General features: G+C 43.1%; 1 protein-coding gene across 1 annotated transcript in view; it reads left to right on the top strand.

Moving 5' to 3' along the window:
* The first annotated feature begins 1,119 nt into the window (after positions 1-1,119).
* Positions 1,120-27,476, top strand: part of LOC111157424 (nuclear GTPase, germinal center associated) — a 45,290-nt gene continuing 18,933 nt past the window's right edge. Inside the window, exons 1-11 of the mRNA XM_022518814.1 lie at positions 1,120-1,144; positions 4,702-4,806; positions 5,633-5,741; positions 6,562-6,784; positions 7,268-7,498; positions 10,510-10,719; positions 15,337-15,512; positions 16,905-16,923; positions 17,207-17,296; positions 25,808-25,913; positions 27,163-27,296. Coding sequence (XP_022374522.1) covers positions 1,120-1,144; positions 4,702-4,806; positions 5,633-5,741; positions 6,562-6,784; positions 7,268-7,498; positions 10,510-10,719; positions 15,337-15,512; positions 16,905-16,923; positions 17,207-17,296; positions 25,808-25,913; positions 27,163-27,296 — 1,428 coding nt within the window. The remainder of the gene's footprint in view (positions 1,145-4,701; positions 4,807-5,632; positions 5,742-6,561; positions 6,785-7,267; positions 7,499-10,509; positions 10,720-15,336; positions 15,513-16,904; positions 16,924-17,206; positions 17,297-25,807; positions 25,914-27,162; positions 27,297-27,476) is intronic.

Below are 27,476 nucleotides of genomic sequence, written 5' to 3'. Positions count from 1 at the left end.
CCCTTCAGGTGCTCCTCACGTGTGTTGCTCAAATTCCTCTCTACGTGTGGAGACGAAGAAGCTCTAAGATAGCACACCTCTACCCAGTGTGCTGTGCACTCTGTTCTGGTCCTCTCTGGGTTCCGTTCTCCCTCCATGCCCAAGCTCTATCAGCCTGCGGACTGCAGACAGGTGGGGTCTGACACTTCTCCTTTGGGGTGTGCCTCTCTTCCCCCACCCCCTAACCCGTCAGATGCCCCAAACTGAGGGGTTGCGTATAGAGCCAAGTAGGGGTGTGTTCTTCGTTGAAGTGGAGTGAGGTGGCAAGGAAGACCCAGAGTAGGGGCGTCTGGGTGGCTCAGTTGGTTGAGTGTCTGCCTCCGACAGATCCTGGGGTCCTGGGCTCGAGCCCCACATCGGGAATCCCTGCTTAGCGGGGAGTCTGCTTCTGCCTCTCCTCTGTCTCTCCACCTGCTTGTGCTTTGTTTCTCTCTTTCTCTCTCAAGTAAATAAATAAAATATTAAAAAAAAAAAAAAAAAGAAAATCCAGAGAACCTGGGTATCGCATCTCTACTGCCCCACTCAGTAGCTTCCAAAGCAACCCCAGGGAACCCTGGGAATATCAAATATTCCATCCATCTTCCAGATTCTTGCTGAGACCTGCTGGAACTAAAAACAACTGAACCTGAAGCTTACCCAATTGGGCCCTTGATGTCACCCAAAGGAGCAAAACCTTATCATCTCACCTTTATGGTTCTGGTCTCCAGAGGCTGATTGTGATTTCAGAGTGGACTGTCTTAAAGATCTCAGATAATATCAGTTTAAATTTCTACAGATGTAACTACAATTGAAAACTAATGGCCAAACATGGATCTTTGTCGTGTTTAAATAGACATGTAGTATATGGGTGCTGTGAGGAATTCAAAGACAAATTAGAATGGCTATTGGCCTTTAGAAGCTTGGAATCTAGTTGGAGAAACAAAGCATAAGCAGATTGACACATTGTTGTTGTTGTTACTCTTTTGCTTTTTGTACTTACAATTTCTGCTGTTATCCACCTGCCCCCCACCCTCGTCCTTTGTATATATTTTCAGGCTGGTTCTCCTAAGTGGACAAAAGCAGACGTTTGCCTATCAGGAAATGGAAGACACTGAGGATTTTGTGGGTCAGGGGCCACATCCAGGTAATATCCCTACAACATCCCCTGATGGAGTAAATAGTTCCTATTTATCATTATATAATAGAGGGCTGATGGGTTGAGACTGTATTTAATTATAGTCAGTGTTCCTTCATCTTTATTCAAAAGCTGCTTTCTTATGACACGGTATAATAGTGAATGAATGTCAATTATTTCAACAATAGCTTAAAATAGAACTATTCATAATGTAGTGGCCTGTCCAACCAGCAATTATATTTGTATATCCAGGCTCCCCTTCCTTTTATTTTTTTAAAAAACTTCAAAAGATTTTATTTATTTAACAGAGAGAGAAAGAGAGAGATCACAAGTAGGCAGGTAGCGGGGGTGGGGGGGTGGGGAGATAAACAGGCTTCCGGCTGAGCAGGGAGGCCAATGCTGGGCTCCATCCAAGAACCCCAGGATCATGACCTGAGCTGAAGGCAGAGGCTTAACCCACTGAGCCACCCAGGTGCCCCACTCCCCTCCCTTTTAAAAGGAGGTTCCAGAAAGCCATCTTGGATTTTCTGAGGGTAGTCTCTCTTGGAATGGGCAATATAAGGCCCCTGGAATCATATCAGGTGGTTTTCTTAGAAGGGGAGTTATAGGGTGAATGCCTTTGGAGTCAGTGAGGGCGGCCTCCCTCCCTAGAAGGCTGATGTCGGGCCCCAGAGCCAAGGAGGGAGCCTTCCCTAGGAGGATGCAGGAGAGTAATCCCTAGGTACAGAAAACAGGGAGTATAACCTCCTTTGTGTTTTGAGAGGAAAAATTCCTCACTCACAGGGGATGAAAACCCTTAGGGGCCAGGGGTACGCAGTTTCTGAGTCAGTGGGGTGGTGGCTAGCATCCGAGGCATGGCTGGGCACGTAAATGGAAAGAAAGATAACACTGGGGCTCCCTTGGTTGAGTTTAGCCCTGAGAGAGCTTGCTTGGAAGACCCGCCGCACTCCGGGATTAACGAGCCGGTATCCTTTGTCCGGCTTTTAGGGACATTTCAAACGCGACACCTTGTGGCAGCAAGAAGCAACAGCAGCAGTAGACTAGCTTCGGATGCCCTCCCACTCCCAGGGCTCTTTTTCTTGGGTGATTCCCTTTAAAATGCTGAAAAGCGGGAGGGAGTGCTTGAGCAGTTATAGGGAATGAGATGAGGTGTAGCCGGTTCAGACCAGATCATTCCAGTTACAATCTATATAGCAAGACTAACCTGAAATGGTCTAAATCCCAGATAGTATACTTTCTCCTTTCCAAGTGGCTTTTCTTTTCAGAAACTGAAGACAAAGTTTAAACCTTGCTGTTTCATCTGACTTCTTAGCCTTTGCTTTAGTTGAGAAATAAGCTCCCGATCTTTTATCACATTAATTGCCAGTGCTTATAAAATGGAAATAAATGCCATGGATGCATGGACCCATCCCTTGTTTTATACACGTGGCTAAGATACTATGTACCTATAGTTTACGAAAAAGAGCTCCTGGGTTCCAAAGTCGACATCCTTCACTTTCCTCAGCACGTTGTAGAAACTTCTTGGAATCCTGAGACACCTTTTAAGCTCCTGGGTTCCAAAGTCGAGATCAGAGCCCGACATCCTTCACTTTCCTCAGCAGATTGTAGAAACTTCTTGGAATCCTGAGACACCTTTTATAACATGGACTAAAATATTCTTCGGCCTATCGCTGGCCTAGGGAGGCCTAAGTGGTAGATTCTTTTTTTTTCCCTGCTTCTTCTCCAGTTCCAACCACTGAGCCAGCAGCTTGATATTTAATTCTAGGCAGTCCTTCAACTAAGCCATGATGAATTCTTTGAGTTGAGCTCAATTAAAGAAGCTAAAATGTCTGAGGCAGAAGGGTCTGGAATACAAGCTCTTTCAACTCCCTGTCACTGTGGGAGCATGAGGAGGCTCAGAGTCGGGCTTTGGCAAACAGCACCCAACCTCACTGCAATACTTTCTGGGCGGTGAGCAGGCTCCAGGACATGGCAGGGTTTGTGCTGGAAGCCATAAGGCTGAACCAAGGGGGAAGGACAGCCAAACCATCTGGAACATCTGCTGTCTGGAGCCCAATGGTGGAGGTTAGGCGTTCTGAGCAGGCTGCCATCCTGGGTATCTTCTCTGCGGTTCTTCATGGAAGATGACTTCTCAATGTCATGCTCAGTTTTGGGGCCTCACACTCCTGGATGAGCTTGGAGTGCCATGACTCTTGGGAATCAACTTTAAGGGTTCATCTTGATGAAGTTCTAGAATCTAGGTGAGGTTCGGTGGGGCAAGGTCCAGAGCCGATGGCTAAGAAAGAATTCTTAAGATGTCTCTGGTGCAAAAAGGTGGTTTATAAAGCATGGGGACAGGACCCGTGGGCAGGAAGAGCTGCTGCCCCAGGTTGTGAGGGATGGCAGGTTAGGTACCATGCGGTTGGGGGAAGGTGAGGGAAAGGGAGGTTTCAACGGAGATTTCATATGCTAAAGAGGGCCTACAAGGTGCCGGGATACCAGAGGTCTTGCGGCTTGATCAAGGTTGTCTTTCCCTTTTAGCAAGCCATTAACATCAAGATAGTTGGGAGATTCCTAAAGAATGTCACATTTGTCCCACCCAGGAGTGGTGGGGGTGAGGGGGAGATTGCAAGGTGTGAGCCTTTTGCTTTGTCCTCAGCCAGTCTTCTGCTCCCTCATCACTCTCATGGCCATTTCCCAAGGCCTAAACTGATTCTAAGAACACTGGGTTAGGATCCTTGCCAATCACCTTGACTCCAAAGACCCACCTATGGCCCTTTTCTAACCAGGTGGAGACCACCAGTGGGTATTTTCTAAGACACATCCAAAGCACAATGTTTGGTCGTACCCTTCTGATGATTATGGATCCTACCAGCCCTTCACTTCATAACCGAGGGAAACCATTAAAGGGAATAAATCTCTGGAGTACTACAAAGATTTGCTGCTTGGGGATTTCTCTTCTTTTTTATGTAAGGAAGCAGCTGCTAATGCCTTTCAGTGAGGAAGGGGGAAAATTCTTCCAAATTTAACCTTGGAAGGGCATCCACTGATAGAACACCCTCCCATGCTCTTACACTGAGTATATTCTTGTCAGGCTTCTCATCTTACAGGTAGTCAAGGAGAAGTGATTTGCCCTGGTCATGTGGTCCATTCTTTTTTCTGCATTCTGCTCCTGATCAATTTCTTTCCCAGTCTGGAGAGACTTCTAGAGGCCTTCCTTCACCCCACACTTAGTTGCATCTTGGGCTTCTCTGTACACAGTTGGCGTTTAGTGAAGAATATCCAGCCATTTTGGTGGCTCGGGATTTCCAGACTTTTCATTTCATTTCAACATATGTCCTGGGGAGATACGTTAGACTGCATTTGCAGCTAGATGCGAAGTCCTATGACTCTGGGAAGTAAGAACCAGACTAGAATGGTCCAGCAGTGCCTATCTCTGATAGGAGTTTACAGGCATACAGAGGTGGCAAAAGAATTCTTAGATTCTTTGGGTTTGTGTTCTGATAGAGGTCAGGCAAGTATACTGTGCCTAAGAGCTCTAATTTTATATAACCTCTGTTTATCTCTAGTTGACGATGATGTATTTAAAGAACCAATGAAGAAAAGAAGACGTTCAGATAGAGACCAGCGGTTCCGCGCATTTCCCTCTGTGGAACAAAGTGCTCTTAAGGAATGTGAGTATTGGGGCGCCTGGGTGGCTCAGTGGGTTAAAGCCTCTGCCTTCGGCTCGGGTCATGATCCCAGGGTCCTGGGATTGAGCCCCACATCGGGCTCTCGGCTCCGCAGAGAGCCTGCTTCCTCCTCTCTCTTCCTGCCTGCCTCTCTTGCCTACTTGTAATCTCTGTCTGTCAAATAAATAAATAAAATCTTAAAAAAAAAAAAAAAAAGGAATGTGAGTATTATGACCCTGATGTGTGGCTTGTATTAATGTGGCTCTGTTCTTTTCCAAATGTGTGAAAATGCTCAAAGGAGGAGAATGTTCAGTTGGAAAGAAGGATGAAATATTTTCAAATGATCCTGATCCAGAAAAGGAGGCCTTGGGGCAGGGATCTATAATTTGACAGTTCATCTCTATGAGTCTCTGGATAGGAGGGTTGTTGTCAAAATAACCTCTTCCTGATTAGGACAATGACTGTGAAAATGGTTGGTTTGGTGCCTTGGTGAGTGTTTCTATGATGCCCTGGCAATTTTTCTTTTTATGACCACAGGAGAGAAGAATCTAGAAGGGCTATAGCCCACAGCAAAGATATGCTGACTTCTGTTACAAGGGGTTTCGGAGCAGACTGGGCCCTTGGGAGGCTCTCATAATCAATAATTACTATCTCCCATGAGCAATCATTGCTAGTGTCAGATAACTTGCTATCATATTTAATTGGCTTTTCATTTCATTTCATTTCTTTCTTTCCTTTCTGTGTGGTATTGAGCACATTCCTCTTCTGGAGATGTAGTACTTCATCTCTGCCAGGTATGTGTTGGCTAATACATCCCTGTTGATTCCAGATGAAAAATTAGAGTCACGGACCAGAAGGGTTTTGAGCAACACTTATCAGAAACTTATTCAGTCTGTTTTCCTGGATGACAGCATTCCTAATGGAGTCAAATATCTCATGTGAGTCTGATATCAGCTCCCCATCAAATCTTTCATCCATTCTTTCCTTAGGTGATCGTAAGTGCTTTTCTCCATCAATGAAAAGGAATTTTCAGTTAGAAAGTAAGCAAAGAAGGCTGAACATTTATGTAGCTATGGGCTATTAATTATTATTGATTGATTGATTGATTATTGACATTCATTGTGTTGTCACACTTGCTAGGTAACCTGTTAAATACTTTACATATATCGAATTTCACTTACTTGTCCCAATACCCCTATAAAGTAGGAGCTATTTTTATCTTCCCAATTTTACTGAACTTGTGGCTTAGAGAGACCAAGACATGGACCAAGGTCGTACTGTTGGTAAACGAAAGGGCCTGAATCCAACCCACGCTGTGTGAAACTCTAGCCTGTGGCCTCAACCACTGGGCTGAGCTGACTTGAAGCACTTGTTTGGTGCCCGGGCTGAATCTCTTACTCCCAAAAATCTCCAGGTTGCTCCCAGTAATACTGTACCTCTGCCTAAAATTTATTTCTAGGATCAAGACTATGTAATTTCCATAGAACACAAAAGAGGATGCTTTGCATCCAGATAGGCATTACAGAGTTTGTATAGAATTATCACTACCATGTATTTTTGCATAATCTCCTTTGAGGCTCATGACGACTCTGTGTAGGAAACGGGGACTAATACTCCCTTCTGATCAAGAAAGTCGCAGAGATTCAAAAAGATGTATGATTTGCCTGGATTGCAACTCAGTTCCTTCATGTTCTATTTTGGTATTCTTCCCACTATGCTTTGATGACCCTGACCATGTGCATTTAAAAATCAATTTAGAAACAGGCTTCTTGCCTTGATTGAAAAACCATCATTGGACCCAATCTACATTGGATTATTTGGAAGCACAGGGGCTGGGAAGAGCTCCTTGATCAATGCTATCATCCAGCAAGCAATGTTTCTACCAGTATCTGGAGAAAGTATATGTACGTCATGTATTGTACAAGTGAGCTCAGGCTGCTGTGAGCAGTATGAGGCCAAAATCCACCTTCTCTCTGACCAGGTAATTGTCCCCTTCCTCCCTTCCTTCCTCTTTCCCATCCCTGTTTTCCTTCCTTCCTTTTTCCCACCCCTGTTTTCCTCCCTTGCTCCCTCCTTTCTTTCCTCCTTCCCTCTCTTCTTTCCTTCCTTTTCTTTCTTTCCTTTTCCTTCTCTATTAGAGATTAATATAATATTCCTTGTAGATATAGTTCATGCTTTTGTCAAATGAAAGGAACATAGTACAGAATGAGAAAGTTCCGTAGAGCAAGATGGGGGTTCTAGCCTGCATCCTATCACTGTTGTTATGGGGCTTTGGGCAAGCCATTTCCCTCCTTGGGCCCCTTTTTCCTGAATGACAAAACAAGGGGTTTGGATTAGATGATTCCTTGCTGGATTCCATGATGTTAGAGTTTCTGAATATGCAGCTCCTCCAGGAATGGACTCCCTTTTTCCTTGTTTTCCATGTCTGTGTCATGAGGGGCTTGGCCCTACTCTCCCTTGGCAGGAGTGGAAGGAGGAGCTGAAGAACTTGACTAAACTCCTGCACAGGACAGAGGAACCAGACAGAGAAGAGGCAGACATGTGGGACAGGGACGATGCTGTGGAGGAAGCCATCTGGAAGCTACAGATGTTTTACGGAAATGGAGCGGAAAGAAAGAGCTATGAAGAGCTACTAAGGGCAAGGCCCAAAGGAAAGATTCCCACCTCCAGAATCATCACCCTCAAGGCAGAAGAGGTAGCCCTGAGATTTCTTTCTTCATTTTATCATGAGTCACAAGTTTAAGAATCAAATCCATTGAGGAAATTTGCTCACGGCATGGTGTTTTTGTTGGAAACGAGTTGATACCCGCATCAGAAGTATCCCTGCCCAAGTTCTTTTTCATTATTTATGGTTGTCAAATGAGAAATGTTAGTGTCTGACTGGGGGGTCTTTACTGCCCAGGGAAGACTATTTACAGTTACTTGAGGATTAATTAAGGATGCTTGGGGCTACAAATGTCTAAAAACAAAACCATCTGATTTATAATGGCTTAAATGAATAGGGATTTATTCATTTTCTTATATAAGAAGACTGGAAGCAGCTGGGTTGTGGGTTGGTTCAGTGGCTCATCAATGTCAAGATCAACACCTTGCGGCGCCCTTGGCCTGCTCTCAGACTTGTTGCCTCATACTCATAAGAGGCTACTGAAGTGCTAGACTTCACAGTTGGCTTCATAGAAGAAAGCAATGGATAAAAAGTTGGCACCAACATCTCCTCTTTCCTGGGAAAGTAAAAACTTTCTCAGAAACATCCCCAGTAAATTTCTGGGTAGAATTTCCTGTTCAGAGGATTCAGTCACATGGCCTTTCTAGCTGAAAGGGAGTCTAAAGCGAGAAGCAAATATGTTGTGATTGGCTGAGGCCAATTTGAATCCACTGCCCAAACAAACAAACAAACACTATTCTGCTAGCATGGGTGAAGCACGGGATGGATGTTGGATATGCAGCTAGTAGAACAATGCTCTCCTCACATCTATCATCAATATTCATTTTATTAAATTTAAATTTCATTTTAAAGTAAAGTAAAACACTTGTAGAACTAATGCATAATTTTATTACAATTATACATTTAAAACCTAGTGTTTCTTGTCTCTTAAGATTCGTGTTTAAAATATTGTTATTCTATATATAAATCTGACATTTTCTTGGTATGAAGTAAGAACAATTACTTAAACTTGTTCTAAATTTTAATGTTCAATTATCTCCCAAGGTTAACATAGTGAGTCCTCCTTAAGTAGCTAATGCTTACTTGTATAATTAATCGAGTTTCCTTAGACTTTTTGTGTTATGGTTCAGATTTAATATAGTCCATTCTCTCCAAAATTTTTAAATACTTGACCAGGCACATTTAGAGGTCAAATAAATGGAATCTTTCAAGGCACTTAGCTCTTGTAAATCTAGGAAATCAAACACATCTAATAGCCACTTCTTATATTTAAATGGATATCACTCTTCAAAATAATTACACTCTTATTTTGTCTAAAATATAGACTGAGCATGTCCAAAGAAACACAATGATTACAAAACTGGTTACTTTATCAGCATACATACAACTTACACCAAGTAAGCTACACCAAGGTACCAATATAGTATCCATTTCTTCACTACCCTGTATTTAGAAATATTCCTTCCTGGTGTTACAAATTTACCCCTTGAAACTAGGAGTTGAAATACCACAGTTACATCTCAGTGCATGAGGGCACAGATTCAAAGTCTGAGTCCAGGATTCTAGACTGGACTGAGGGAAACTGTGCTTTTGCCCTCCAGAATAGTTTGTCCTGAGCCAGTTTACTGGGTTGAGCCACCTTCTTATACAAAGGGACTTTTCAAGGACATGCTTTTTCTTTCACACTGTCTTTAGGGTATCTGCTTTATTTATTCTTTTAAAGATTTATTTATTTACTTCAGAGAGAGAGAGAGAGAGAAAGAGAGACCATGAGTGGAAGGGGCAGAAGGAGAGAGAGAATCCCAAGCAGACTCTGCACTGAGCAGGGAGCCCAACATAGGGCTCGATCTCATGACCATGAGGTCACGACCTGAACTGAAACCAAGAGTCAGACGCCCAACTGGCTACACCACCTAGACACCACCAGTATCTGTTTTATTTTTAAGTTAAATATCTTAAAGAACTTTTATCATCTTTTCTTTCACATTTTCCTGTTAATTTGATTAGAGTTGATGAATTCTGGGACTCCCTACCCAGATTGCAACAAACCCCCTGATTTAATCTCAACTCTCTTAAGAATTTCTGTTCTTATCTTTCTTTCAGGACTATTCTATAGATATTTATTAACAATGACTACCAAAGGGGCGCCTGTGTGGCTCAGTTGGTTAAGCGTCCAACTCTTGATTTTGTCTCAGGTCATGATCTTAGTGTCATGGGATCAATCCCCATGCTCAGCAGGGGGTCTGCTGGATATTCTCTCTCTCCCTCTCCCTCTGCCCTTCTCCCCTGCACCCCCAGTGCACTCTCTCTCTCTCTCTCTCTCTAAAATAAATAAATAAATCTTTTTAAAAAATGACCATCATATATCCCAAATCATCTGTCTTTTGAAGTAGTATCCTGGTAGAGACTTGCTGCAACACATGATTGTTGGCATGAATATGTCCCATGCTAGGACAATGGGCTGAGAACAAGTCCCCATCACCCCCCATCATTAAAACATTCTGGAAATGCCTACACATCATTTTTTTTTTTTTTTGTATTTGGAAGAGAAATTTTAAAAAACCTTTTTAAAGATCAATTTCAGACTAATTTTCAATTGGGTCACTATGTCACCGTCAATTTTCCAAAGTCAGGGCTTTCTGGTAATCCAAATGTTTGCATTAGCCATGGGGGAAGAATGCCCTCTCTTCAAAATGTAGACAATTGCATATTAATAATGTTAATATTAGAATTGAAATGGAATTTAGAGGTTGAATTCATTATCCAGTGAAGCTATAACTTTGCTGAAGCCCCATTCTAACTGGTTCTGGTTTTTTTCAATGTACATTTAAGGAGCTTGCACTTTCTGATCTCCAGGGTCCTTTCTGGCTCTCAGAGCATAGGGCCTTTGCAGGTGGGATCACAGGCCTCCCAGAGCCTGTTGCCCAGTGCTGTTTCCTACCATTACTCAGTGTACCTTCACTGAACCCAAATCACAGCTGATCCGGGATCGAGGAACTGGGAGAACATCTGGTATGTGTGACTTTGTCCTTCTTCCTCAGGCAGGAGAGCTGTCTGTCAAGCTGGACCCCTACATCCGGACTCAGAGGAGAGACTTGGATGGAGAGTCAGCTGAGACACAAATTTGGCCCTTGATCAAACACGTGGAAGTGACTCTTCCCAAATCAGAGCTGATTCCAGAAGGCGTTGTGCTGGTGGACATCCCAGGCACAGGCGACTTCAACAGCAAGAGGGATGAAATGTGGAAAAAGGTGATTCTCTTTCCTTTGACTTCATTCCCTCCTCCCTCAACTACTCCACCCTTTCTAAAGCAACAAAGAATGCTCTGCTTCAGCTGCTGGGGTTGTAGGAGCTCAGGGGCTTAGATTCTTCTACTTGCTAGGTCTACCCAGGTCAATGGCAGGAGAGGGGTGGCCAGAGAAACTGGGGAGGGAGGAATCGTGAGGCAGGCCTGGAAGCTAGAACAAGGGTAGGAAGAACAGGGGAAAGGTCAGCAACCAAGTAGTGCGGTCTAGGAGTAAGCAGAGGAAATGCAGACAGAGGGGGAGAGGGAGGCCAAGGGGTGGGTACAAAGTGGAGAAGCTGAGAGCCAAGCACCAAGGAACCAGGAGGCCACTAAGGTGTTTAGCTGTAAGGCACAGAGGCCCAATAAAGCAATCCCAAGCCAAGATGGGTTAATCGAAAGAGTATCTGAGCATCTCCTGAGACAGCCAGGCCTCAGGACCTCCTATCAGGACAGAAGCTGCCATTGTCTCTCTCACCCTCTGCCTGGCTCTTGGGACTATTTCTCTTTGAGCATCTCTTTGCAAAGTCCTGCTTTTCACTTAGCTTTCTCTATTTAGCCCTTAGGTTCCACGTTGTGGAGAATGACCCCCCACCCCCGTCTCTAATGACACTCTAGTTCATACGCCTATGACTGTTTGACTTCAGTCTCTGTGTGTTTTAGTTCAAATTCCTAAGAAGGAAAATGGGATCAAGTACTTCCCAGCTAATGCTTAACCCTCTCTGGCATAAGCATCTATCCTTAGTGCAATCACCTGTGGCTGAAGTGGTGATTGAAAGTCTGTCCTTTCAGCCAAAATCTTGGGTAGGGTTTCAAATCTCAGCAAATGAAGTCAGAGCTGATGGGGCACCCCCGGATATGTCTACAGCCAGAGAGTTAAGCATTGGGGTGGTGAAATCTGTACCTAATGATTAGAGGTTGAAACATCTTTTAAGAATTTATCTCTTTGTTCATTTGCTTTTCATTCATCAAACACATATAATATGTAAGACAATGTACTGAGGATGCAAAGATTATAGCTAATAATAATAAGGATAGCAGACATTTACCAAGCATATATTTTATACTAGGTACTGATCTCAGTGAAGGAAGTTGCCCATTATCACCCTGGGGATTTTAACCCAGGCAGGATGGCTCAAAAGCCTCTCTGCTCTTCAACCCTATAAACCTATGTGGTAAAACAAAGCGAGATTAAAAGATGCAGAGCATGGTCTTTAATGTTAAGAATTGCACGGGTGCATGTGCATGCGTGCACGCACGTGTGTGTGTAATGTTTGTAAATGAACAGCAAAAGTAGATTCTTGCCTTTTGGAAGGATACACACCCAACCGTTAACAAGAGTTTCTGTGTTACTACCACTCTTTACTACACACACCTGTGTATTGTTTGTATATTTTGCATGAACATGTAATCCCTACATAACTAAAAAGCTGAAAGCAAAATAAACCAATGTTGAACGAGAAGCAGAGCCTTCCTACAAGGGGCTTAGGGTCTAACAGGAGAGAAGACACCTACAGATGACTAAATCCTTGGCAGATTGTAAGACACGAGAAGTCTGAGGTGCTATCAACACTCAAAAATAGAAATTACCTTCAACAAGAGACCTCATTCCTTCAGCAAACACCCACTTAGCCTCTCCTCAATTTTGCATTAAGTTTTGGGTGGATGGAACAAAGTCCTTGCCCTTCGCAGTCTTGTAGTCTGGGAGAGAATCTAATTAGTTATATTACTTAACAAACCAGGTTACTTAACAATGAGAATGCATTCTTTTTGCATGTGAAGATAGCTTCAGAAAGGGTGCTTAAGCCCAGTTGTCACCAGAGAAGATTGTTGAGAATGGGACCCCTGAGCACTATTGTAGGTCAGACAGCAGCAAAGACCTAGAGAAACAAAGGAGCCAAGTGTTGGGGGAAGGATGAGTCTTTTGGGGTGGCTGGAGGAAAGGATTGTGGGGTGTAGAGGAGAGGGTTACAGAAGGCAAGCCCAGAAAACTTGGGAGTTGGGCTTAAACACTACCCTTCCTGGGGAAGCTCGAAGGACGAGAGGTACTGGGGTATGTGATAGAGAGAGAAGGGATGTCTTCAGGCGAGGAGCTCAGAAGCATGGGGTGGGAACATGGAGATGAGGCATAGGACTGGAGCTGGAAGGGGACTGGGCATGAGGGCTGGGATCAGTGAGTCATGATCAGTCCTGCACTGTAGAAGGATCCATAAAGAACCATCAATTCTCTGCTATATGCAAACTTTAAATTCTGTGGATTTGTGCTAAATGCATGACTGTGGCTCAGGGGAGCTTTGAGCCTAGTTTGCAGTCAAGATCGGGATGACAGGAAGACAGCTGACAGATAATCAGCCTGATTTTATGGATGAGGAAATGAAGGCTCAGAGAGGGGAAGTAATTTTCCCAAGACCACACAGCTATTGAATGGCAGAATTTGAACCCGAGAGCAGGTCCCCACCTTCCCAGCTGAGGCTCTCTCTCTCTACCACAGGACCTCCCGCAACAGTTCTTTAAGATACAGGCGGTCTGAACGTCCTTCTCCTTGGTAGTCTGCTCAGGTCCTGACATGAGGGACTTTGTTTCTTGAGGTTCTTCTCACTCTTGGGGTGAAATAGCCAGCCTTGGCTAGTTGCAGGCTAGGCCTGGGAGGAGCAGCATAGGGAGGCAGCCAGCCTCTCTCCCTGGAGGGAGCCATGGCTGCTGCCAGTTGCGATATGCTGGGCAGCCTATCAAAGGCCGCTCAAAACAAAGGAGCCGGCAGATCTGGCCCAGATCAGCCTCTCTGAGGAGGTCGGGCTACAGTGAAGGGATGGTTCCAGGCCTATTCTGCTTGGCCTCAGCTCCCCTGCATGCCTGTGGTTTTGTGAGACTCTCTCACGTGGAGTGACTGAAGACTTCCCACTTTTTAGGGAGAACAGAGCACAATGCCCCTTCCCTCTTCCCTCTAGCTTCCCGCCTTGCTGTCCCTAAGCTAAGACTATTATGAGTTCATGTGTCTCTGCCGCCTTGAAGTCATGATACCTTCAGCCTGTCACCTGAGCTCTCTGAGGCCCCGTTCTCCTCATGGGAGGGAGGATTGGGCTGGCTCGGATATCACCCTACTGATTCCTAAATTTAGTTGCTCTAGGTAGTCTTTTTCGTTCTTCTGAGCCTATAACTTGACCAAGTCCTGGCAGTCAGAGCCTTGTGTAGGGCCAGAAATTTGCAGTCCTTTTATGTTAATAAACATTTAGGAAGCATCTGTAGTTTCCCAGGACCATGGGAATACAAAGGTGAAAGAGGCCTTGCCCTGGGGGAGCTGGTAGCCTGCTATCCTGCGATCTTCCACAACCTGACTGAAGATCTAGAAGCTTCCCTAGATAGATTACAGTTTCGGAAATGGAGGGAGCCAGTTGTTTTTATTTTCCTGCCTCAACAGGAGTCCATCCATAAGGAGGAGGCTCAGGGCCCATAGTTGTATGGCCTTCAAACTGATCTTTAGCCTCCTGATCTTTTACCTCTGTAAAACGGTGAAGTTTGTCTAACTCTGGAGATAGACAGTTTAAAAATAATGATCCACAAAGCCAAGAGGTGCATGGACAGAGGGTTGAGGATGCTGAGGAGGTGGGGGGCTCCAAACCCTCCATCTCCAATTCAATTAAAGCAGTTCAATTTTAAAAAATCTTTTGGAAATTGTCCTAAGATTTCAATTGAAAAAGGTTCCACTGGTAAAAACAAACTCAAAACCCAAGATTTCTCAGCCTCAGCACTGTTGACATTTTGGGGGGCTGCTCACCTGGGCACTGGCGAATGTTTTAACAGCATTCCTGTCCTCCACCCCCCCCCCACTAGCGTACCCCAAGTCATAACAATTAAAAATGTCTCCAGGGGCTCCTTGCCCCCACATAGTGGCAGTGTGCTGCATACACAGGGGCAGTCAAACATGGAACTGATGCCCTGTGCTGGTAATTTTGAGGTCGATGCATGACCAGTAACTAGTTCTGGGAAAACAATAATTTTCCCTAGGAGACAACTGAGGTAAAGCAAGCCAGTGATGGATCTGGGGCTGGAGGTCTGATTTCTTGAATTCTATCATTCAGTAATGCTACAAATAGCTATGAAGCCTCCAGGAGGGGTCAATCGCTGTGCCAAAGGGTGATGTGAATTCCAAGCTGCAAAGTGCTACCTCTTCCCTTCAAGTACCTCACAGTCTAGGGGTGGTGTAGGGTCAGGCGGGGTGAAGCGGTACAGACAGCCCAGCCTATGCACTAAGTCTGAGAGATACCATAACAGGTAAGTCCAGGTGCTGGAGGGTGCAGAGGAGGGGTGGTCAATCCAAAGGGCGAATGGGGGTCAAGCAGAGGTCATGGCAAGTGTAAAGGTCCTGAGGGATGAAAGACCAAGTTACATCTGAGAAAATTCAAGAAGCTCAGCCTGGCTGGTACATGGAGAATGTGGTGGGGAGAGCTGAGAGGCGGGACTGGAAGAGAGATGGGACAGAGTGACATAAATGGGCGGAGGACATAAATGATACATTAAGGGCTCATGTCCTCTACAACTGAGATGCCACTTACGTTCTTAAAACTATGGTGGTTTTGTTTCACAGACCATTGATAAATGCTCAGTGATCTGGGTGATCAGTGACATCGAAAGAGTTTCTGGAGGGAGAGCCCATGAAGACCTGCTGAACGAGAGCATCAAAGCCTGCCAAAGGGGCTTCTGCAGGGACGTGGCACTGGTGGTCACCAAGACCGACAAACTCCACCTGCCGGAATATCTGAGGTACAGGGCTGGGCTCGAGGGCCTGTGGGCTTTCCTCTATGGGTCCCAACTGCCCCAATGACAGAGCTTTGACCCCTGGGCATTTCAGACCCACGGAAGCAACTGCTGGGGATGAAACAGAAGTCTGGGGAACCTCCGAGGACATTAGGACCCTTGGGGCCTTAGGTAGATTGCCTTGGGAATCTGAACACTGTGGGCCCTCTAACAGAGTAGCTGCTCAATACCCAGTTGGCTGTCCCCATACAGGGTGCCACTCGTGTGTAGGAGGTGCAAAGAACACCTCTCAGACTTGTGCTGGTCCCCCACAGATATGGGACATGGAGACGCCCCCACAGCTGGTAGGCAGTGTCTAGAGTGCTATCTGACATTGCACAACCTTAAAGTGTCAGATTCTGTTTCAGGCTTTAAACCCCTGTGGAACAAGGTTCTCAATGTTTCAGAGCTTTGGCCAAAAGTAACAACATTCTGACTAAATTTTAGTGGAAGGTAAGCATTTTAGAGTTTAATAGATGTTAAAGAGTGCCCATTTCCACGTGGATCTCTGTACCTCTGTAACCAAGAGAGCCATAACTTACCTTCTCAACTGGCATGCTTTGAAAGTGGAAAGGGGGTGTTCTTAACCCTTACAGCAAGTATCAACCTGTCTGTCCTGGGTACATCGGCCTGTGGTCACCAGATAGAATGTTGTTAATGCTTCCTTGCTCTAATAAGAGCATCCTTACCGGTCACCTGTCATCTCTGCCCTTCCCCCACACCCACTGAAACTTGCACCCGTGTCTCCAGGAATTCATGAAGCAGAGACACCGACTCGGGTAAAGAAAAAGGCTAAGGATGTTTCCCCGGCTTCTTGCTTTCATGGGTTAGGTTGGAACTTCAGCTTCAATTTTTTTTTTTTTTTTTTTTTTGGCCTGCAAGCTCCTTTCACCCCGCCCCCTGCCCCAGAATAGTATCTCCAGTGCTCCCTTCCAGTGCCAACTCTGCAACTGAACATTATTCCATCAGATTTATGAAGCCCTTATTGAACACTGTGGTAGGGGCTGCACATTCAGAAGGGCACAGAACCTAGTCACCAAGTCCGCTGTCTTACAAGAAGGTTAAAGGTTATAAGAGAGGGACAAGCAAAGTGTTATGGGGACCCAGAGAGAGGGGCCTGCATTTTGATTGGGCAGGGGGATGGGGCCACAGAAAATTCCAGCACCAACAAAACAATGAGAAATAAAGACACTTGTTTCAAGTGGACACTGAAGGTAGATCAGAAGAGAGGACATTTGGACCAAAGAAAGCTTATGTGAAGGAATTAAGGCACAACTGTATATACTACTTTCAGGGAAAGTTGAAAGACTGCTGTGACACACAAAACGAGTTAAGTAATTGTTACAATTTTCCTTTCAGGGAAAGAAAAGTGGGAAATGTAAGTACGGACTAGTTATTTTTATTTTTTAAGCTCCATTGGTATACAATTGATACACAAATAATTGCACGCATTTCATATAACAACTTAATTAGTCTGGACATATGCAAGAACTCGTTATTTTTAATAATACTTTTCATGATTAATACTATAAAATTCAAAGCCATACACATTTGTCTGGGCCAAATGAAGTTATGCCAGAAATAACTGTATAGCTTATCACCGTATCACTCTCGATAACCTTGGACTCTTTGTCATGCTTTCATTTCTTTTCCCAAACTAGCGAGCTATTTTGAGTCAGCGGGAGGCTGTTTTAGAAAGAAATGAAATGATAAAACTACAAAGGAATAGAATTCTCAAGGAAAAGCTCAAGGTGAGTTAACAGATTTCCAAATGTGTTTTTTGGCTTTTCAACCACTCATCTGTTTTCAGAAACAGATGTCTACTGGGTCTTGCGTAGTTGCCACATCAAAAGCTTTGGAACAAACAGTTTGGAGTCAACTTAGTCCTCCTGGTTAATAACTTTGTGACTTTTGGCAAATTACTTCTCCCTGAGCCTCCACTTTCTCATCTATAAAATGGGGAGATGATAGCATCTACCTCCCGTGGTTGCTGGAAGGATGGGATGAGCATACGGTCCACTGAGAGAGAGATACCCACAGGTGATATCAGAGATCATCACACTGTTTGAGGATGATTCGAGGGAGGAATGCATAGGGTGCCGCGGGGACACACGATCTTCTCCAGATTTCACTAGCAGGCAGAGAAGCGGTGTTGCAGAGAGGTGCAGGGAAAACTCCTCATGCCCTTGGGCAGAATTATAAAGAACCAGTAGTCTTTAGTAAGGTAAGGATGTGGGAGAAAGGGCCTTCTGTAGAAGCATTGGGAGATAAGGCTGGAGCTATTTTTTTTATTTTTTAGAGAGAGAGAGAGCTGGAGCAAGGGGTTGAGCAGATGGAGGACAGGAAGGGCAGAAGGAGAGAGAGAGAATAGCTTAAGCTGTTTCTGCGCCCAGAGCAAAGCCCGACACGGGACTCGATCTCACGACCCTGAGATCATGACCTGAGCTGAAATCAAGAGTCAGATGCTTGACTGACTGAGCCCCCCCAGATGCCCCCCTAAGCTTGAGAAATTGTTCTGTGGGAATCTCTGTATTTTCTCAAATTATTTTTTGTTATTCTGTCACTAAAATAAATTACAGACATAAATCTCCTTACTATAATTGTCTTATGCAATGATAAAACTAAAACCGATTTTAAGATAAACTATAAACAAAACATAGTGGTATATTGGGGTCAGCATAATGGGATAGATGTTTTGGTTTTGCTGAAACTAAATCTTTGGCGCTGGGTAATAGTAAAAACACATGGCCCGATGTCCAGTTCTATATTTAATTGCATTCTGCAGTTTGAATTCAATTACATTGATGCAGAAAACATCTGATGTACAAAGTGGAATTGAAATTTTCAAAACTTTTGTCTCTAATTCAGAATAATCAGACCTTGTACTTAAGCCAAAATCTTTGACCAACCAATTCTTTTTTTTTTTTAAAGATTTTATTTATTTATTTGACAGAGATCATAAGCAGGCAGAGAGGCAGGTAGAGAGAGAGAGGAAGAAGCAGGCTCCCTGCTGAGCAGAGAGCCCAATGCGGGGCTCGATCCCAGGACCCTGAGATCAGGGCCTGAGCCGAAGACAGCAGCTTAACCCACTGAGCCACCCAGGCGCCCCTGACCAACCAATTCTTAAATGCTGCTTTTAATGAGGCAATAAGTGAGCAAAGCTGTTCCTATTCTCTTCAGCTTTCTTGCTGGCATTCAAGAAATATGCATTTAACGAGTACCTCATCATTTTATTTCTGGAAACAAAAACACAAAGTACTTCAATAAGCAATTCACAACTACATTTATTGCTGATAAATGTGGTGCGTTGGTGCATATGAGATAGGGTCTGGACAACAGTGAGTCAGCTTGCCGGGTGACTAGGGTTCTATCATACAAGTCCTTTTGAGGTCTGCACACCTACACCTCTGAGGGCCAGGTGATACCTTAATTCTCTGACCACTTGACTTCAGCTGAATTATTGTGAACCCTTCCCTTGTACTTCATGCCTTCATTGGAGCAAATTGAATCTTAATCATAGAAAATAGGAGGCAGAAGTTGATTATAAAGCAATAATTCCTATAGATGTCTATGCTGATTTTTTATTATAAAAATAAAAATTAGGAAAACATATTGTAAGAAAAATGACAGACCCCTGAGGCTCCATTTGTAGCGCGTAGTCTGGAAATACTATGTATTTTAGGAAAATCGTTTTCTCAGCGTTAAGGAGAATGGATGGGGGGAGGAGCAAGTGAAGACCAGATGCCAAGAGAGACCTGTTGGGGAGGCTTTTCCTGTAATCCCACTGGAAGAGCTAAGAGCTTGAACAAGGCAGTCACTACAGGACTAGAGGAGAGGAGAGACCTTCGAGAGATGTTAGGGAACTTACACTCCCAAGTCCGGATGACTAATTTTATGTGGCCGGTGAAAGAGAGCTGGGTGTTTCCATTCTCAGGTGCGTCCTTGGAGCTAGGTATGACACAGCTTTAGGGTACCTGGAATGAAAATCATCCCACTCCTCCTGTGTGTCTCTCCTTTCCTCTCATGCTATTAACACACTCACGACACTTCTTTTTTTCAATTGAAGTACAGTCGACGCACAATATTATATTAGTTTCTGGGGTACAACATAGTGATTTGACAGTTCTATACATCACAAAACCATCACCACCAAGTAAGGCTAATTACCATCTGTCCCCATGTTGTTACAGTGTTAGTGGCTTTAGTCCCTATGCCGTACTTCACATCCCCATGACTTACTTAGTTTGTAGCTGGAATTTTGTACCTCTTAATTCCCTTCACCTGTTTTGCCCATCCATCCATCCCCCTCCCCTCCCACAACCACATGTCTGTTCTCCAAATTTGTGAATCTGTTTCCATAGTGTTTTGTTTGTTCATTTGTTTTGTTTCTTATATTCTTTATAAGTGAAATAATATGGTATTTGTCTTCCTCCATCTGACTTGTTTCTCTTAGTGTAACTTCCTGTAGGTCCATCCGTGTTGTTGCAAGTGGCAAGATCCCATTCATTTTTAGAGCTGAGTAGTATGCCACTGTATGTGTCTATAACATATCTTCCCTATCCATTCAACCATCAATGGACACTTAGGTCACTTCCATATCTTGGCTACTACGAATAATGTTGCAGTGAGCAGGAGGGTACATAGATCTTTTCTTTCTTTTTTTTTTTTTCTCCATTTTTTTTTATTTGTCAGAGAGAGAGGGAGAGAGAGCGAGCGCAGGCAGACAGAATGGCAGGCAGAGGCAGAGGGAGAAGCAGGCTCCCTGCCGAGCAAGGAGCCCGATACGGGACTCGATCCCAGGAAGCTGGGATCATGACCTGAGCCGAAGGCAGCTGCTTAACCAGCTGAGCCACCCAGGCGTCCCTGCATAGATCTTTTCAGATCAGTGTTTTCATTTTCTTCAAATAAGTAGCCAGAAGGGGAATTGCTGGATCATATGGTATTTCTGTTTTTAATTTTTTTCAGGAAACTCCATGCTTATTTCCACAGTGACTGCACCTATTTACAATCCCATCAACAGTGCATGAGGGTTCCTTTTCCACCACAGACTCACTAACAGTTATTATTTCTTATCTTTTTGATACTAGACACTCTGACTGGTGTAAGATGATATCTTGCCGTTGTAAGTAGCATTTTCATGGTGACTAGTGATGTTGAGCATTTCTCATTTGTCCGTTGACCATCTATATGTCTTCTTTGGAAGACATTTGGAAAAATGTCTGTGCAGTTCTCCTACCCATCTTTTTGTTTTCCTCTACCCATTTTTAATTGGATTATTTGTTTTTTTGGTGTATTCTCCCATGAACTCTTTATATATTTTGAATATTAACCTCTTATCCTATGTAGTATTTGCAAATATGTTCTTCCATTCAGTAGGTTGCCTTTTTGTTTGGTTGACTGTTTCTTTCTCTGGCCAAAAGCTCTTTAGTTTGATGTAGTCCCAATTGTATATTTTTGCTTCTGTTGTCTTTGCCTGAGGAAAGAGATCCAAATAAATACAATGTCCAAATGTTTACTGCCTATCTGTTCTTTTAGGAGTTTTATGATTTCAGGCCTTAAACATTTAGGTCTTTAATCCATTTTGAGCTTATTTTTGTATATGGTTTAAGAAAGTAGTCAAGTTTCATTCTTTTGCATGTATCTGATCAGCTTTCTCAACACCATTTATTGAAGAGACTGTGTTTTCCCCATTGTATATTCTTGCCTCTTTTATGGTGGTTTAATTGACCATACAAGCATGGGTTTATTTCTGGGCTGTCTTTTCTCTTCCATTATCTATGTATTGGTTTTTGTGCCAGTATCATACTGTTTTGATGACTATAGTTTTGTAGTATGGTTTGAAATCTGGACTTGTGACACATCTAGCTGTTTTTCTTTCTCAACATTGCTTTGGCTATTTGGGCTCTTCTGTGGTTTCATACAAATTTTAGTATTATTGGTTTTAGTTCTATGAAAAATGCTTTTGGTATTTTGATAGGGATTGCCTTGAATTTGTAGATTGCTTTGGGCAGGATGCACATTTTAATGATATTAATTCTTCCAGTCCATACTAACACAGTTAACAACACTTCTGACATCGATGTTGGGATTTTTTTCCCACACTGAGCAGTTCTCTGTGACACTACATTTTTTTTTCTTTTTTTTTAGGTTAACATGTAGTGTAATGTTAGTTTCAGGGGTAGAATTTAATGATCCATCAGTTGCACATAACACCCAGTGCTCATTACTCATTACATCCCATGCCCTCCTTATTGCCCATCACCCAGTTACACCATCCCCCCCACCTCCCCTAAGCAACTCTCAGTTTATTTCCTAGAGTTAAGAGTCTCTTATGGTTTGCCTCCTTCTCTGTTTTTATCTTATTTTATTTTTCCTTTCCTTCCCTTCCCCTATGTTCATCTGTTTTGTTTCTTAAATTCCACATATTAGTGAAATCACATAGTATTTGTCTTTCTCTGACTGGCTTATTTCACTTAGCATAATAGCCTCTAGTTCTATCTACGTTGTTGCAAATGGCAAGACTTCATCCTTTTTGATGGCTGTGTAATATATATATATATATATATATATATATATATATATGCCACATCTTCTTTATCTATTCATCTGTTGATGGACAACTGGGGTCTTTCCATATTTTGGCTATTGTGGACAGTGCTGCTATAAATATTAGGGTGCACGTACCCCCTTTGAATCACTATTTTTGTATCCTTTGGATAAATACCTAGTAGTGCAATTACTGGGTCATGGGGTAGGGCATCCTACAATTTAACTGAAATTTAGTTGAAAATATTTTCCTGGACATAGCATCAGATCTCACAGGTGAAGGGCTCAGTCCCACAATACTTCCCCCTACTTCAGATGCCAACTGCAAATAGTAAGTCCCTAGTTTACCCACAACTTCCATCTGACTTGGCTACAAATTGAAGGTCCCCATGATCTCTTTCTCCTTGGATTCGATTATTAACTAGAACAGCTCACAGAATGCAGGGAAATAATTACTTACATTTACCAGGTTTTTTTAAAGATTTTATTTATTTATTTGACAGACAGAGATCACAAGTCGGCAGAGAGGCAGGCAGAGAGAGAGGGGGAAGCAGGCTCCCTGCTGAGCAGGGAGCCCAATGTGGGGCTCGATCCCAGGACCCTGAGACCATGACCTGGGCTGAAGGCAGAGGCTTTAACCCACTGAGCCACCCAGGCGCCCCTTACCAGTTTTTTTTTATACAAAAAGAATAAAAGATACAGATGAACAGCAAGATGAAGAGATATATAGGGAAAGGTCTGGGAGGGGTCCAAATGCAAGAACTTCTGTCCTCACGGTGTTGGGCTACATCACCCTCTCGTTATGGGGATGTGTTTGCCCACTTGGAAGCTCTTTGAACCCCATCCTGTTGGGATTTTATGGAGGCTTCCTCACAGAGGCATTGCCAATTACTCTATTTCTAGCCCCTCTACCCTCTCTGGAGAATGGGGTGTGGGTGGAGTAGGGCTAAAAATTCCAAACTTCTAATGACCTGACCTTTCTGTAACCAGCCCCTATTTAGGAGCTCACCCAGAGTTGCCTCATTAGAAAAAGAAGAAACTCCTATAACTTAGGACTAATTCTAAGGGATTTAGGATCTGCGTCAGGTACTAGAGTCAAAGACCAAATATTAGAACAAGAGATAGTTCTAGTGCTCTTACCACTTAGGAAATAACAATGGTTTTAGGAGCTCTGTGCTGAGAACTGGGGTCCAGGATTAATGTTAGAACCAAAGATTGTCCTAGCACCCCAATTTATAAGGAATTCCTGTGTCAGGATCTGGGGGCAGAGACCAATACATATATATTTTTTCTTATTATTATTATTTTACTTGGTTTGAGGATTCATGGCTTTTCACAGAATTACTGTGTTCTTTTTATTGTTCCAGTTCACCTCTTGGCCAATTGGAGTCTGTAATTTAAGCTGGTTCCTTTTAGCCTTACCCAGACATTTTTTTAAAATATTTTTATTCTTCGGCAACAACAAGATACTCAGGCTCCTTTTATTTTTCCCTGCCCCAAGATAGGGACCTCCTACTCTCAAATAAACCTGGGTTTCTTTTAGTAAAGAACCATGCTAAAAATAAAAGTTGTGGTGCTAGGGGTCCATATCAAATGAAAGCAAAAGCAGTAGGCAGGGTGATATCACTGCAAAATTATTTTAATGGCAAAGCTATAAAAGAGTTTTTTTTTTTTTTGAAATGGGGTCATGATTTATATTACTGATCTCAAGATACCTCCAGCTTTACTATCCCTCTTTTGATTCTGCTTTCATCTAATATCCCTCCTGTTTTGGGCTACAAGCTTTCTTCTCTCTCATATATCATATCTTCTTACAAACTTTAATATCTATGGTGCTATACACTGTTCTAACAAACACTGTGTGTAAATTATAACAGTGACTCATCTTTCCATGCGATAATCTGATGAGTATCCACTCACCTCTTGGATCCTACTTTCCAGTTGTAACTGTTTCTATATCTCTTTTATAATGACACAGAACCTGCATACTATAGTCACTTCATTGGCACTATAAAAATATTTCTCTGTACTATAATGCAAGCATAAGTGTTAACTAATCGTCAGTAATTTTTAGAAGAGGTACACAGAATTTAGAGCAAGATTTTAAATAATGTAAACACCTAGGCAAAGTGAGGCATACTCCTTTCTTTCAATTGTTCTAAAACCCTACTCAGATTTAATTCCACATCCGTTTCATCTCCTAGTAGAAAATAGTTTCAGCTTTCCCTAAACTTTTTTGCTAGAGTCAAAACTCTATCAGAAGGGGGAAAAAGTTAATCTTGGCAGATCTTTTGTATAATTTCAGCCCTGACTGTTGTGTGTGGGGCTTCTGGAAGCCTACCCAGGCATCTCTATCCCAGCCTTGACTGACGGGCTCACAGATTGCCAGACATGTGGTCTCTCGCTTCTCCTGGTGGACTACTCACTCGGCTCTGTTGGGTCTTTGCATCAGAAAGAGATGGACGATTCTCCACGGTTCTCTAATGAACAATCCCAAACACCCATGCACACACACACAACCCTTTATGGTTTTTCTCTTATCTTTCTTTCTTTCATTTTTTTAAAGATTTATTTATTTATTTGAGAGAGAGAGTGAGGCGGGAAGAGGCAGAGGGAGAAGGAGAGAGAAACTTTAGCAGACTTTGTGGTCAGCATGGAGCCCGACTCAGGGCTCAATCTCATGACTCTGAGACCATGACCTGAGCCGAAACCAAGAGTCGGATGCTTAACCAACTGAGCCACGCAGGTGCCCCTTCTTTTCTCGTAAGTGAGAATAATGAGCGATTATGGAACAATATTTGTGTCTAATCCCAGTGTGACTTCTCTGTGATGATGATTTTTCTAACCATAAAAGAGATTTTCTCACATTCATAATTCCTTGACATTTAAGACCATGCTTTACTTAAACATTGCTCTGCTTTTAAATGCATCTGATTACTCACTAAGTACCCAGCTAAGAAACTTGCATTTTCACAACACCTTTGTCCCGTGTTGTATGGTGTAGATAAATATTTAACAACCAGATCTCTGTTTAAAAAGAAAAGAAACAAAGCAAAAAAGCCCTGATTTCTAGCATTTGTTGGTTCCCAAGGTGTAATACTCCCACCGTTACCAAGTTCAAGGTACCAGGGTGATGTCACTAAAGGCAGAATTGGTTACAGCCGGCTCTAGCTCTTTTTGTTTTTCCCGTAAAGCTTCCCGGTACTTTCTCCTTCTCTGAACATTTCAGTACATCTTGAACTATTTTCTCTATATATTTCCTTCTAGAATTGTTATTTTTTTTTAATTTTTAAAAATTATTTATTTATTTGACAGACAGAGATCACAAGTAGGCAGACAAGCAGGCAGAGAGAGGAGGAAGCAGGTTCCCTGCTGAGCAGAGAGCCCTATGTGGGGCTCGATCCCACAACCCTGGGATCATGACCAGAGTTGAAGGCAGAGGCTTTAACCCACTGAGCCACCCAGGCGCCCCTAGAATTGTTATTCTTAACTCCCAAGAGAATAGTTTCTCTGCAGCGGTTTTCTTACAATGTCCAAACTTGTGGGGTGTGGACAGATGGGAACACCTGATGTACGGGTGTGCTGTGTTCCTTATGGGGCTCTCGCAGGGTTGAAAGTGAGTGAGCTGAAGCTTGCTGACAGTTCTTATAAGGCCTGTGTGTTGTTTCCTTCACCATGTTTGAATTATTCTGTTCCCTGTGTCTCTCTCACTTCAGAGAAAACTGCCCGCTGACTCCAAGGTTCTGGAGGCTTCTGATCTGGTGTATACAGTCAGCGCCCAGGAATACTGGCAGCAGGCTCTCCTCACTGAGGAGGAAACTGGTAATTTATATATATATATTTTTAATCTCAATTACTGGAATTCTCAAGATGAAGCTTGGCATGCTGAATTTCCCTCTCTAGAATTTTCTGTGTGACATTTCCAGCTTGTCACAGTTTCTGTACATATTAGCAGATGTATCCGTTTTTCTCTCTGCATTGCTGTGGTGCCTGAGACCACAGTTCCTCTTTTATCCAATTTTTACCAAGAGTTGGTGGAGGTCAGAGATTGGGTTGTTATTTCCTAAGTATTTGGTTTGCAATTCTGCACTCACCTAGCTGCAAGTATTAGATGTATTTACCCAGCATCTGGTGTATGCTTTGTCCCTAAGGAAGAAAAAGCAGAAGACATGACCCCTTTCTTCCCAGAACTTAAAACCTAAATGAGGAGCTTGTACTAAGCCATGTGTAAAAATCAAGGTACAAATAAGGCTTAGTTAAATGGTGCCGTGAATATGATGGAAGCCTAGAACACCTAGAGGTCTGTGTGACTGGAGCATTCAGTGGGAAGTAGGCAAGCAGGCAGGCTCTGAACTTGACATTGATCTGAGCTTAAAATGGCTTAAGATGTGCAGGCATTTTACCATACACGTCTGTGTGGGAGAGGAGGCAAAGGGGCAGAAAGTATAAAATGTTGCTAGAAATGGGGGAACTTCTTGAACAAGGATATAAAAGAAATAATCAGCGTGGCATATGCAAGAAATGTTACAGAAGAATTTCCACTTATGGGAATAATGGGAAGAAAAGTCGGATGACGCCTCTTATCTTCTGACTAACAAAAGGTTAGGACTGAGATGAATTTCTAATCCAGAAATCCCATTCAGCAGAGATTCTCATCCTTCCTACAGCAAGCATGAGTGATTTTTGTATTATGGGTTTTTTGATATAGATGGAAAAGTCTGGGGGAGGGAAGAGCTGAGACTCTGGGACTGTGAGCACCTTTGGTTCAATTCTTTGTAAGTAGCATTCCAGAGGGAAGTGCCAATGTTTCTAACCAGCCTGCACTTTTCTACTTAGTTGGGCTTGTACCACTAAATAAAAGTTAGTATTCATCATTGCTGATCTACCATTCATTATTGTTGATCCTAGACATAGAAAAAACATCCCCAGAAAAGTTGGTGGAGTGGGCAGTCATCCCACGTAGGACCTTAGTTAAGGCTGACTGCCCATTCTGATCTGTTCATTTTTGTGAATTCTCTTTGCTGTGAACTCCGGCCTTTTCAAAATTGTTTGTGCTGCTTGTGAATTCCAGAAATCCCCAGGTTAAGAGGCTATATCAGGAAAAGGCTCCTGGACAAGAAGAGGAGGATGGTGACCAAGTATGTGACTGAAGCCTTTGGTTTATTGCTCCTCACAGACAGTTTCAACTGCACGGAAAACCCGCCGGTATGGAAGAAACTTATTCTCTGCCTCTCAGCCTGGGCAAAACATTCCCTTTTACTGAGTTAGGAAAATAACTTATGATATTTTTTTTCTTTTCATATCAAAGGAAGATACTAAGCTCAGAAAATCTAAAGAGAACAAAAAGATAATTCGAGGGTTACAATGGTGACATTTGAGTAAAAA

Source organism: Enhydra lutris, unplaced genomic scaffold (assembly GCF_002288905.1).
Source record: "Enhydra lutris kenyoni isolate GAN:26980312 unplaced genomic scaffold, ASM228890v2 scaffoldscaffold3, whole genome shotgun sequence".
NCBI lineage: Eukaryota > Metazoa > Chordata > Mammalia > Carnivora > Mustelidae > Enhydra > Enhydra lutris.
This window is presented reverse-complemented; position numbering and strand designations above follow the sequence as displayed.